This window comes from Aspergillus ambiguus, assembly GCF_047715705.1.
Source record: "Aspergillus ambiguus strain CBS 117.58 unplaced genomic scaffold BDV59scaffold_8, whole genome shotgun sequence".
Taxonomy (NCBI): domain Eukaryota; kingdom Fungi; phylum Ascomycota; class Eurotiomycetes; order Eurotiales; family Aspergillaceae; genus Aspergillus; species Aspergillus ambiguus.
In genome coordinates, this window is record NW_027395521.1 from 175,830 (window position 1) to 188,749 (window position 12,920).

Below are 12,920 nucleotides of genomic sequence, written 5' to 3' on the forward strand. Positions count from 1 at the left end.
GGCATGTGCTTACAAGTTTGAGGATAGTTGCGTGTGGTATACTAGAAAATACTGGCGTGCCTGTCAAATGTTCACACGTTTGCTTCGTGTTCAGAGCTGATCTCTTTCAATCATCTGCAGCTATTTTACCGTCCCAAGTAACTGATCAATGTCGGCTAGCAACTGAGCCTCACAGATGAGGTGGTCTTCGTATCGATGGACGATCATGAGAAGCTATCCTTCAATCATCGCAGGAGAACACCGTATTCAAGGTTTCCTGGAGCTGCTCAGTTCTAACCTACATATGGATCGAGCTGTACATCGATGATAGGCCATATAAATGGCAGTAGTGACCGTTGCCATTGGAAACGCCTTGGGAACATCTCGTGTGAGACAGCCAATCACAATGGACAATATCGCGCATCATTGTATAATATCGCGGACGCAAGATCCCAAAAAGAAAAAAGGTAGACACCAGCATCGTTGTAGAATGGAGGAATGAATTAACTTCACGCTTAACTGGATGACATTGAAAACTATTTAAAGGTGCACAATAACTCGAGTGATTGCTGTCCCTTCCACTCCATTGCTACACAGTCCAAGTCCACAACCCGCAAAGGGTAAGTCAATCAGTTTACTTAATTATACCAGTTCTAATTTCTCAGAATACTATTACAGCCATGAAGGTCTCTCTCTTTATTTTCGTCTTTCCTCTCCTTGGAACCAGCTTGGCATTGCAGGCATCTCAGAATGTGCAAAAAACAGACCTCTAGGGAGCGGTCAAGAGAACCAACTTGAACGAGAGGCAATGCGACCAGACCTGCGATTCGTACGGATTCTGCTGCCCAGCAACCAGTGTTAGCTGCTGCCCTAACGCCTGTTGTGCTGCCGGAACCACCTTCTGTGGGACTGATGGCCACTGTTATGGACCTGCTTTAGTATAGGTCTAGGTCCCAGGACCTCTGTAGGCTTTCATCCACCTCTTCCTCTAGCACAGTTAACTATTCCAGACCTACTGTCTCAAGGATACAACAAGTTCTGGTATATTTTATGTTTTTCTTCTATCCGGACACCAACGTTCCTTTCTCTATTTAGGTGTGCAGCACGTCGGACCTTGTCCACTGTATTTTTTGTCCAGTTTGAAAGTACATTGTACTTATCGCCACTCGTTCTTCAAATAGCAAGCTCTCATTGACACTGTCTATACGCTATCCGTAGTTGAGCCCCATAAAGGAAGATTGAGTTAGCGCGTATCCCTACATCTCAGATGGAATTACGGAACGAAATGAAACCTGTACTTTATATATTATTACTCTCTAGAATTGCTAATAAATAGAAATTCGAAATTAGATCAGTACAGGTCATTGTACAAGTTTAAAAGAGTAACTAAATTTTGAATGAGATTCTCTTAGTCTAGTCCTCGTGATTCTAGGCCAATGTCTTCCAAGAAATTTTACCTTAGGAGGTAAGATATTAGCAATGCTTCCTGTATCTGACGTAAAAAAAAAACAGATCAAGTACTTGATTTGATTTTATGAACGCAGACTGTAACGAGTGACAATAAAAGAGGCAGCAGTTTCGGCCGAAAATGCAAACTTGTAAGCCATATCCTATTTCTTCATACTCAATCTTCGTCCCGCTCCATCGAACTAGCCCGTCACTGGTCCCATTGAATGACAGTATTTTCGTGACTCAGTTATTCCTAATGGCAGGTGCAGACCCTGAAAAGTCAATAGGTCAGAGCATTCGGATGCCAATTGTAGATATAATATCCAACTTACTTCTTCTTATCACAGTAGCCACCACTATGCCCCTTTCCCACACACTATAACATATAAGCCGTTGTTTATATTGACACTGTGTAAATGAATATCATACCTTGGCCTGGCAAGCGACGTCACCAAGGGCGTTGCAGGTCCAACCGCTACGTACTTCCAATGTGGTTCCTTCAGGAGTAGGTACTGCCACTGCGATTGAGCCAAAGGCAATGATGAGGGTCGAGATAACAGCTTTGGAAAATTGCATGGTTCTCCTTATTGTTGGAATTTCGGATGCACGTAGGTGGTGACTGGGTGAGAATAGAGGGTCTTAGCGATGGACTTGTTTGAATATGGTATTCGAGTCCTCGATTCTTGGATGTCGATGTTAGCTCTGATGATGGTCAGGACTTGAGCGTTATCAGGCCCTTATATAGCTTTTGATGCTGCCCCCAGGGGCAACCGTGAACGACAAGCTTCGCATGTAATTGGGGAACAATGCACTCCTTCTCCCGAGGTACAGTTTGGAGATCATGGATCTTCGAATCTCCCTTTGGATGTCTACCTCGTATACTGCATTCCAATCCCTTACCTAAACTCGTGTCCATGCATCATAGATTATATAGAAAAGATGCAGAGCCTTCTGTAGAATGCCAGCCTGCTAATAATAGTACGGTTTTAAAATTTCCCAAACTATCCAGTCACAAGCTGGGTATACCAGATGAAACTAGTTCCCAACGAAAAGCCGAATAATGGGAGTTAAACTTCCCGCAAGTGCGTGGCCCGGAACAAGTTCCTTGGACCCAAGTAAAATTGTCTTAATTCCTATTAGCATTTGGAGTTTTCTACAAGGAGTTCCTGAGCAAGGTCAATGATCGTCCTACAGTAAGCTACAGACACGAGTCACCCCTTGCGTATACATCTTGAACGAGCAACATGAAAACCAGAATATCTTCAAGGGTTAATTGAAACAAAATAGCAAGTATGGTCTTTTTTGCACGATTCTGCTGGAGATTCTTTCAGTTATACAGCCGAGCATAGTTCTACTAGAAAGTCGCCTCCCAATCTCTATGGCCCTACACGGGGTACACTTTGCTCTCAGAGAGAATCAGACAGCAAGCCAGCATTATAAGAAATAAAAAAGACCAGCAACGCGGAAAATATGTGCATATTTTGAGTTGACATGGGAATCTGGACATCCCGTAACTCTCTTAGGCATGTGAGGCAGGTGCTACTTTTGCCTCCACCAAAATTTTTCGGATGAGCACAGGTAGATCCATTTCAGATGGCTTAAAGCAGTCCATTGACCACACCGCCCATCAGTGTGAATGTTTGAGAATGAGACAGGCTCGGCTTAGTGGGTAACTTATGCCACCCCTCGTGGCCAACCTCAGCATTCCGTCTCACGCCCCAAAGCCATTCCAGGAATTTATGCAAGGGATAGTACAGAAGCATGTTTACTCTCGTATAACCTGGCCGTGTCTCTGTCAAACTCGCAATATGTTCCTTTATCGGGAAGTTTGTCAGCTGGGGAAGCATAGATCAGGATCATTCACAAGGGCGCCTAAAACAGCCCTCACATATTACATCAGTACCAAGAAATCCCCTACAGCTATAACTCTGGATATATATGCCCCTCCGGATTCGACGATACATAATTTACCGTGGGTATCTGGGTTTGTGCATCGAAACAAATGCTATATATAGAAACCTCTAACACCAGAACGAAATGTTAAGTAAACGAAAGTGTGGAAAGAGACGCGGCCACTTTTGCGTACAATGATAGTAGGGCGCGGTGGACTTCTGACATCTGATGAATAATGACTGCGCACCTACTATCTGCGAGATCCAACATATCAGCTTGTATACCTAATGGTGGTCATTGTGCACCTAACTCAGACAGGGGCAGCACCTCACAATTCTTAGGGATCAAGAATATTACTTTTCCTTGAAGACTGAGCTTGATGATAGATAAAATACTCGTCGACACCGCGAAGTTCCGTGTAACTGCTATTTCCGTTCTACGGAGTAACCGGAGTATGATGTCACCTAAGCCTCGGACTATTAATATGAAATGGTGCATCATATCAACCCAGAATAAAATTATTATCAAGTCAATCATGTCAAACTTCAAGTTGGCTCATGAGGTCCGGCACCTCATTGTTCAGCCCGCAGACCTGCGATTTGATCCTCCCGAAAGTTATTTGTTTGTCCAAGACGGTCTAATTATTATCTGTGGGTTACTATATGCATTTTGCTATTTATTTTGCATGGCTAGGACATACGCAGATAGGACATACCCTGGGGCCAGGTTCGGTGGAGTTCAATACCTGTATGCATGTCCCTAGGTATGTTCCGCTTTGCAGTGGCTAACCTACGGGCAGCTGCTTAACCATGGCGTATGAAATGTTTTATGCATTTACTACCACGTCAACCAGCTTCGAAAGACTAGCTTTTCTGGTGTGGTTTGACCTTGACCTCTGCTTTACTCTTCTTGCACTTTGGCGAGCACACACTGCTACCGAGAGGCTGGCCATTCGGCGCAACATGGTTGCCGGCTTTCTTTTGGGGCTGTTAGTTTTGAGATATTTAACTTGTGCATTCCCAGATGAACGACAGCAGATCACGGCGTACTGGACTGGTATCATACTACAACTTCCGATCGGGTGGATTTATCTGTATGTCCTGTGGAGATATCAGAGCACGAAAGGCCATTCACTCGAAACCTGGTATGTTGTAGAGAAATTTTGAAATGACTCATTTTACTGAATATATACAGGCTCACGCGGTATTTGGGCTGTTTCGCAGCATACGGCGTGTTCTGGTGGCGATATCTGAATGTTCCCCAGAACTGGCAGTATGTCAGTTCAGCATGGAGTATTGGAATCATTATTTTGACCCTCATCCCGGAAACAGTATATCCTGTGGTGTATATGCGCGTCTACAAATCACAAAAGGATAAAAGCTCATAAATAAACTCACCCTAGCGCGGGAATCCTATCAATTGAGACACATATATAACCGGGCTTCCAATTACCCGTAGCTATCTATGCAAGCATCTGTACCGCACTTCAAGATAGGAATGTATTATTCACTAGTTAATCACATGGTGGATTTTATCAGGTACCTTTCCGCAGCCTGTCACTAACAGCCATGTTCACAGATTTCCAAGAGTCGTTCCCAGCTCGGCCGCCCGCGATGTCGCCGCTTTGACGGCCTTATCCACAATTTCATCGAACTTCAGGCCTTCAAATGTCTGGAGTGCAGCATGCGTGGTTCCGTTAGGACTGGTGACGTTCTTCCGCAGTTGAGAGGGACTGTCAGACGACTCCACAAGCATTTTTCCGGCTCCAAGGCAAGTCTGTGCAGCCAGCCTCGTGGCCTGTTCTTGGGTAAGGCCAAGGGCAGTCGCGGAAGCAACAAGGTGTTCCACCATGGCAAAGAAGTAGGCCGGTCCGGATCCTGGACTAACGTTAATACAATGTATTTCCAGGCGACGGAATTCGGCGAACTCACCTGACAGCCCAGTTACAACATCGAGTAACTCTTCCTTGTCCACCCACTCCGTCGCCTTACTGACAGTTCCGAGGAGAGCACTTATGAGCTCTTTCTCCTCCGATGTTACGTCTTCACTGGCCAGAAGACCCGACGCACCCTCCTTCACGAGCGCAGGTGTGTTTGGCATGACGCGCACAACATGGGCAGACCGGCCATCACCAGTCTGAAGCCATTCTTTCAAGCTACGCAACGTGATACCTGCGGCAATACTGACGACAACCGGCAATGTAGCACGTTGCGACCAGGCGGTCGCAAGTTCCTGGCAGACTGCCTTGGTAACTTGAGGCTTGACTGCAATGACAACAACATCAGCATCGCCAGCCGCCTCTCCGTTGGCGGTGGTAGTCTGCACGCCCAATGCGGCCACCTTCTCACGGTTGGGGGCGAATGGTTCCGAGACAATAATGTTGCTCGCGTTGATGTCCTGGCTCACGAGACCGCCAATTATCGCTGAGGCCATATTGCCTCCACCAATGAAGGCGAGTTTGCTCTGCTGAAGGGACGGCATTTTGGATTATTAGGTCTATATGGATGTGTCGAGGATAGAATTGGCCTGTAGTGACTGGATGGAGGGGTGTTCCATATGCCCCACGTAACGACATCGGAGAAGATGACGGCCCGTTGGCAGCAGCAGAGAAACAAGCGAGATCGATCACGTAATCGGTATAGCATATCGTGCACTAGCAACTGTATAAATATTTGGATTCGATCTATAACAACCACAATGCAGCTAAACCGATATCTCATCGCACCTGATCGCCCATAGTACTGCTTATTGCGGCTCATAATACATGCCAGCCTTATCATATGTTCATGCAGGGTCTTCATCCCGTCAACTTTTCTATTCCGTCGCCTATGGTGGCCTCACCCATGACCATCAGATTCATTACTATGTACAGTGTCACTCACCATACCGGCTCCCAATATTCCATGTAGACATAGTGTCAATTTTTTGACATATACCACCATCTATCACTTCGTTTTGTAGACCGGTCCTTTTTGTTTCCCCCCACTCGACCAGATCTTGGTCTCAAAAGTCTGCAATTGGTCCACAGCGAATGGAGATGTGAATCGCGACGCGGAACTGGCAAATTCCGAGACGAGTTGCCGACCACTCGCAATAGACACATTATCCGAGGAGTGATCCGAAGAAACAACGGTTTCAGTAGTTGAACTCACATGGCTCCAACTGTCTCTCGGAGTATCGGCCGCCCCAGAAGAGTTAGGTCTGGAATAGCACAAACTAGGCACTGAGCGGTGAGAACTGTCCTCTTTGTCCTGCGCAGAACACGCTATCTCAGTAGTTGCTGCGTTATCCTCCTTCACATTTGTGGACGGGGTATTCTCGGTGTCTGCCGATTTGGGTTCGAATTTCTGATCTTCAGGGATATAACATCTCGCAATAAGGTCGTTCTGAACACAAAGAATCTTGCTTATTGTTCGAATAAAGGCAAACTTGAATGGAACGGACATGTCCGGGTGTATAGATATGGTTTCAAGAAGCATCTGTTTCAAATAACCTATGCAGGCATTCATATGGATGTACTCTATTGTTAATGGATGTATGAGGATTTTGCCGGTGTGCATTCTCCTAGGTGGACAGATAGAGAACACGTCAGTATCATAATCAACAAAGATCGACGCAAGTAAAGGAAAGGGACTGGCAACCAGTCACTCACCCGACTTTGTCCAGATATTCCCAGTATTCGAGCTGGCTCGGATCAGAGCAAAATCGAGTCAAGTACCATTTCCAAAAGATTTTTCTCCGTTGTACGTGAGGGCTGTCAATTGTGAACAAATCTTCAACGTGCACATCAGATGTTGTGGTTCGAGTGCGGAGTGCGCGGGCCGTGATGTCGAACTCGAGCATCCTCTCATACAACCGATGTGTGAGAGTAGGGATGGCTGCTTTGAGGTATTTCGCACCCTTGTTGAATATGAAAACGTCATCTGTGCAAGGTATAATCAGATCTCATGGCGCCCCAGCAGTGTACGCACTTCAAACGTACCGTCTGTGAAACCAACAAATGCTTTCAGGTATTCCATACGCTTCCCAAAACTGGTGTACAGTTCCTCCCGTGTGGCATGTCTGATATTATAATCCATCGATGTAGAAGAATCCATATCTGGAAGGCTGGACGTAAGTCTTTTACTGCTTTTATGTTCTCTAACCCGGCGGGCCGTAGTTTATGAGATGCTTTAAGCTTTGTCGGAACAGTGGCCCCAGGGGCACCTGTGGACGAACCCGAATAAATATACCTTGTGCGTATTCAGCTCATAGTGGGTCTTTAAGATCTTTGAACTTTAGATCCTCCTGATCCCTTCATGCCTTCGCCGAGCGATATCCCTTCTGACTGGATGTGGCATGACCGATTACGGTGGGTCAGTCTCAATTCACCGTCAACATCGTCAGATTCTCTTTCTACAACTCAATCCTTGACGTAGTATGTCCTTTTCCCTCTCTTTTATGAAGCCTCGACTCAGGCGACTGTACGCAGCACAACATATGCAGGGAATGTCCCCGCCTTTCTATTCCCTTCGAGCCAGGATCTAAGACCACGCGCGCCACCGGCTTATTAGCGGCTGTGCCTGCATCTGTCAGTATGGGTCGTAAAATTCCGAGGTGATACAGCGCCAATTACGTGTAGCGATATTTGGGTCATCAATTACAATAAATTGAGCCATTTAGTGGTTGTCTCCACCAGGAACCCCAGGAGCTGAATCGGACTACGCTGCTCAGCTGTTCCCGGCGACGCCGTTCACTCTGATGCGCGCCGAATGAAAATATTTTAATCTAATGGTAATATCCATAACGAATCATGGAGCTCCCGCATAGGTCGGCAGAATCTTCTCCCTCCGCATTACCCCTTCACAGTGAGACGACCGGGGAATGATCATAACAGAGATTCAGCCCTCGGAAGTGCCGGCCTTTTCTGACTCGTTGAAGTCTGATTTGCTAGGATTATTACTATGTACCTCTAGCGCGAACCATTTGACACAGATCGTGCGTGCGTTCCAGAGATCAGATAGATCTGCTTAGTCAATTCCACAACGACCCACGCCGTTTCATCTTAGAACCAAAACCATGGTAACAATAATAAATATTCTTAGCAATTCAATATATATATTGTTCGATCATGATCCAGATTTCGTTCATCGTTGATATTGCTAGAGTATAGTCATTGCGCAATGGAGAAGTTCCTGGCTGCAAGGCTTTCAGCACAGATAATTCTGCCATATATTTATGAATAGAGGTATGTCTGTGACTGAATCTGGGAGGCACTTTGGTCCAACATCTAGGAAAATATGGGCCATTGCGGAAGCAAATTTAGGAACGAGGAGAAGCGGAGTATAAACCCAGAAGAACGACAAACTCTGGGCTAGAGTGTTTATGTGCTGACTGTTATTTGATAATTCTCAATGTATATTAACGTTGTAGTATTAAGTGTTCTATAAATTAAATTCAACCCCTACTGGGATCCATCGCCCTTTCCATCAGCAGCAGAAATCAGGCTTCATTTCGTTTGATATGTCTCATGACCAGACATTCCCTGGTAAATGCGTCAGCAACCATAACGAGCGGAAAAGATTCAATCAAAGCCTAACATATGGAGCCAGTAGCGGGCCCTCGTTGCCGATTTAGAAAGCCGGAGATTGATATGATCAACCGTCACAGACCGTTCGTGTCTGGGCCTAGTAAAAAGTCCTGTTATGTATGATTTTGTAACCGTATACTAGGCCGGGTTGGTAGATCGTAATACATGTATTTAAATACTTAGCATACGGGCTATTGTCACAGACAGTCGTATGGAACGTAAGAAATATATTAGCCCTTGTCATGAGAGAGGAACATGGGGACAACTGCTGCAGCAAAAGGGAGAGGCTTGGCATGGATCGAGTTAGGTAGCTAGATCTTGCATCCTGACCTATATGGGCGTCTTTACACCCCCACACCGGGTTAATGGGAATGTCGTCCTGTGCATCTGGAAGCCTCAAGAGCTCTTCCAGACTGTCACCCGAGCTAGATATACGCGAAGACGATGAATTATCCTCGGCGAAACGGGGCGGCTCGGTTGGGATACCAGTGTTGTCCTGAAGATCGCAGCGGAGAATCATATCTGGTTCTGAAATGTGAGGCGCCGAATTTTTTGGAGATGCTGTGCCGTGGCTAGGAGTCTCTGGATGTGTATACGGTTCTGGTGCAGTTGTTTCCCATGATTGAAATTGGGAGCTTGACGGTGGTGGACATGGCTGAGTGTCTGCATTGGTAGGCACACAAACTTCGGCCGGTGGCCGCGCAGGGAGGTGATGCTTGGGAGGTAGCAAGGTTCTTGGAAGGGAGTCATGGCAAGGCTTGGGGCGAGGGAGATTCTGGTTAATTAAACTATTACTATAACTATTAATGAACCGCTGAAAGCAACGATCCACTATATAAGTATTAGAGAACACTATAAGTCTATATTTAACCCCAGTTAGCTTCATACAAATATAACCAATAAAATATAATTTACGTTTCATGGTCGTAACCATTCTTTAACCCAGTCTACCTTTCAAGCCCATGCTCAGCTAGTAAAGGGTTTAATAGCGGAATGGGCTAATTTAACCCTTAGAATGACGATGATCTCACTATAATGCTTATAGTAAATACCCTTAAGTCACAATAGTTCTTCTATAAATAAGTGGAGCCTATATCCCACTGCTACTTAGGCATGTTGTTTACCTTAAACCCTACTAATAAGATACGTGTTTTTCTCAGAAAAGCGAAGTAAGATGGCCATTCTAATATTGGTTGAATTTTACTTGTGTCTAGTCCATCATCAAGTGTGTTATCCACTCTTTCTTGTGCATCTTTCGTATATTCTATGCCGTCTATGCATCCCATATCCTCTCCCATGTCCTAGGAACTCATTATCTTAAATCAAAGAGATTACGTCCGGAATCGGTACGAGATAGCTTTTAGTATTATCGCGGCTAATACGTAGTACAAGTCAGTCAAACTCGTGATCCATAACTTTATTAGAATACCCAGTAAATCAAGTCTAGGCTACAAGTAACCATGGAACCTTAGCAACACGAAGTATGCAAGAACGCGGATAAATGATCCACCCATACGGCGTGAGTTTGCCACGACTACCGCCTCATTACGATCCCTGGAGTGCAAAGCTTCAGTCAATTTTGTTAGGTGGTAATTAAGGTTGATTCGTGAATAGTACGATTCTAACGGAGAGGCAGGTGGCTTAAGCCTAGACTGGTCGCCCCAATACCCTCCGGCCTCAACATTCAACGTCTAAGTTTCCCTTTCCCCTTCCCCTTAGGTAGGAGAAGGGGGTTTAAGTTCTCACAATAACCTTTTAGGAAGCAATTACTGATATCACTTTCATTTATATCGAACAAATCCGTCCCCTGGCACCTTTCCTTATTTCTCAAACCCTGATACCAGGATAGGCCTCACAATATTTAGTCTAATAGCGGTATTATAGCGCAATTATACATATGCAAGCAGGAAGCAAGTAAGAATGATATCATAGTATATAGGATATTCTAGGGCCCCTGTATCATCATGTGTCTTCTACAAGAGCTGGGCTTTGTCCTGTTAATTAATCCCATTAAAGACTACTTGCAGGATACCCGCGTAACCATCAGTGTTTCACGCAATATTGAACTCTTAGCTATGATCGCACACTCAGTTTCTAATGCTATGTGCTGTTGACTGTTGGAGTTCCAGACTTTTCTCCAAAACTTTATTAATATTGGGGAGACTGGTACAACATGGTGAGCTGCCCATAAACCAAAACACAGAAGCCTCTTACTGAGGGTTTATGAATATTCGGGGCCCCACAGCCTCTGCCTAGGCCATATCATTTGGTGTATTATTGGACGTCGTCACGAGTTCAGTTGTTGGGTTCTTTTTGTTGGTTTCTACCTGACATTTCCACTGTCGGAATGCATAGTCATGAAAACGTCACGCCATGGCGCCGCATTATCAACGTAGCAGCTGGAGAGACTAGATTTGAGCATAAAAGGCATTCTTCTTTCCTCTCTATTTGAGTATTATTGAAGTTCATCTCGATCACTATATATTTACACGCTGGTGTCAGAGTTCTACTCTTTGAAAATATCATTCTGTCTTTGCAGATCTCGGACCTTGCTAAGGTGGGCTGAGTGTAAAAATGGACCTCAACGATCCTGATGGAATTGTCAATCTAAGAAATTTCTCCGGCCACTTAGCGCGCAACTTGCCGGAGAATAAGGATATTCCTATTGTACTAGGTAAATCCGCTAAGACATCTCTTATGATTCATTCCTAACTGCTGCATTAAGTTCCGGGGTTCTCTGGTTGGGGCACACCACTTTTCGGTGCTATTAACTATTGGGGTGGAATTGAAAACATCCCCAAGATGCTTATGGATCAAGGCTACTCCGTGATCCTTACTCCGGTAGGGCCATTTTCCTCGAATTGGGAACGGGCCTGCGAGCTATATAGGCAACTTACCTACGGAAGGTATACCTCTTTATGACGTTCTCCTTCTCTGAAGAATTCGTCTAAAATCCACAAGGCTCAGTGTTTTCAATCCCACAACTCAGGAGATCGAAGAAGAACATGATGTTGATATTGATTACGGCAACTATTTTGGCTCAGATCCAGAAAAGAGTCCCACTACATCAATCACATATAACCGGAAACGTGCTATTCTATTTTCTCAGTCTTCTGGGCAGTTCGCTCAATGGGCGTGGAGCAAAACAAACCCAGCTCACTTTATTTGCCACTCGCAAGGCGGGAATACAGTCCGTTACTTGATCAGCTTGATGATCCGAGGTTCTGAAGGTCGACATCCGAAATATTTTAGTGAAGAGGGAAGAGGTGATTGGGCTATTTCTGTGACAACATTGGGCACACCGCACAGAGGAACGACTATTACGAATGTCATTGAAAATTTTATGTCGGTACAATACTGACCCTTTTACCCTTAATACACATTATGTTGGTGCTAATCTAGGAATCCCAGAGCTCAAGTGACCAACTAATTAAGCTGTTAGCACGACTGTTTGCCACGTTCGCCTTCAACAACCCTCCAGAAAGAGGCTATGACCTCCAGCTAGACCATTGGGGTATATGCAGACAGGACAACGAAACATTTCAGGAAATGCGCAAGCGCCTAGAGTCAATACCTGGGGCGGTGTCAAGATGGTATAAATCCCATAATAATGCCTTCTACGACAATAGCATCGAAGGGGTAAATGTGCTTCACAGGCAAACCAGAGCCAGGTCAGCGGATACCTATTACTTCAGTTTGTCTTTCCAATCTACTGTTCCATTCCCGTCAGAATGGCCACCCTGGACGTTGGAAGCCGCCAAATCGTTTCCAATACCCCTCGTCGATTTTATCCGCAGAGTGCTCTACTCAATACCGCTTGTGAATATTGGCGTGTGGCTTATCGAACGCATTTTAGATGCGATCGGCCACGCGGTGGGATGGGCGGTTGTTCTACCGCTCCTTAATATCCGTGACCTGGTGCGCTGGGTAACTGGAGATGTGTTGAATAGGCTGCTGCGTGAGACTAATTACCAAGTTCAGCTCCCTCCACCAGGCAGCTATCTACCGCGAAAGGACGTCATACCACTAA

At 45.3% G+C, this 12,920-nt stretch overlaps 3 protein-coding genes across 3 annotated transcripts; 1 reads left to right on the forward strand and 2 right to left on the reverse strand.

Annotated features, from left to right (window-relative positions):
• Nucleotides 1–4,778: 4,778 nt before the first annotated feature.
• BDV59DRAFT_174277 (pyrroline-5-carboxylate reductase family protein) lies at nucleotides 4,779–5,878 on the reverse strand. Its single transcript, XM_073689053.1, has 2 exons — nucleotides 5,253–5,878; nucleotides 4,779–5,198 (listed from the first exon to the last, which is right to left on the reverse strand). The coding sequence occupies exons 1-2, from the start codon at nucleotides 5,800–5,802 to the stop codon at nucleotides 4,894–4,896; spliced, it is 855 nt and encodes a 284-aa protein (XP_073549776.1). The 5' UTR covers nucleotides 5,803–5,878; the 3' UTR covers nucleotides 4,779–4,893.
• A 1,091-nt stretch (nucleotides 5,879–6,969) lies between these two features.
• Nucleotides 6,970–7,418, reverse strand: BDV59DRAFT_200273 (protoglobin family protein; the record flags this gene model as incomplete). Its single annotated transcript, XM_073693541.1, has 3 exons — nucleotides 6,970–7,005; nucleotides 7,069–7,244; nucleotides 7,304–7,418. 3 exons carry the CDS (start codon nucleotides 7,416–7,418, stop codon nucleotides 6,970–6,972), a joined length of 327 nt encoding a protein of 108 aa, XP_073549777.1.
• A 3,911-nt stretch (nucleotides 7,419–11,329) lies between these two features.
• BDV59DRAFT_211881 (esterase/lipase family protein) lies at nucleotides 11,330–12,920 on the forward strand (the record flags this gene model as incomplete). Its single annotated transcript, XM_073695901.1, has 5 exons — nucleotides 11,330–11,564; nucleotides 11,616–11,796; nucleotides 11,852–12,239; nucleotides 12,302–12,808; nucleotides 12,867–12,920. The coding sequence occupies exons 1-5, from the start codon at nucleotides 11,465–11,467 to the stop codon at nucleotides 12,918–12,920; spliced, it is 1,230 nt and encodes a 409-aa protein (XP_073549778.1). The 5' UTR covers nucleotides 11,330–11,464.

Excerpts from the sequence above, each read along its gene's own strand:
- BDV59DRAFT_174277 (XM_073689053.1), bottom strand. The coding sequence starts at position 5,802 with ATGCCGTCCCTTCAGCAGAGCAAACTCGCCTTCATTGGTGGAGGCAAT. Across the intron at positions 5,199-5,252 it reads TGTTGTAACTGGGCTGTCAG|GATCCGGACCGGCCTACTTC; the intron begins GTGAGTTCGCCG and ends ACGTTAGTCCAG.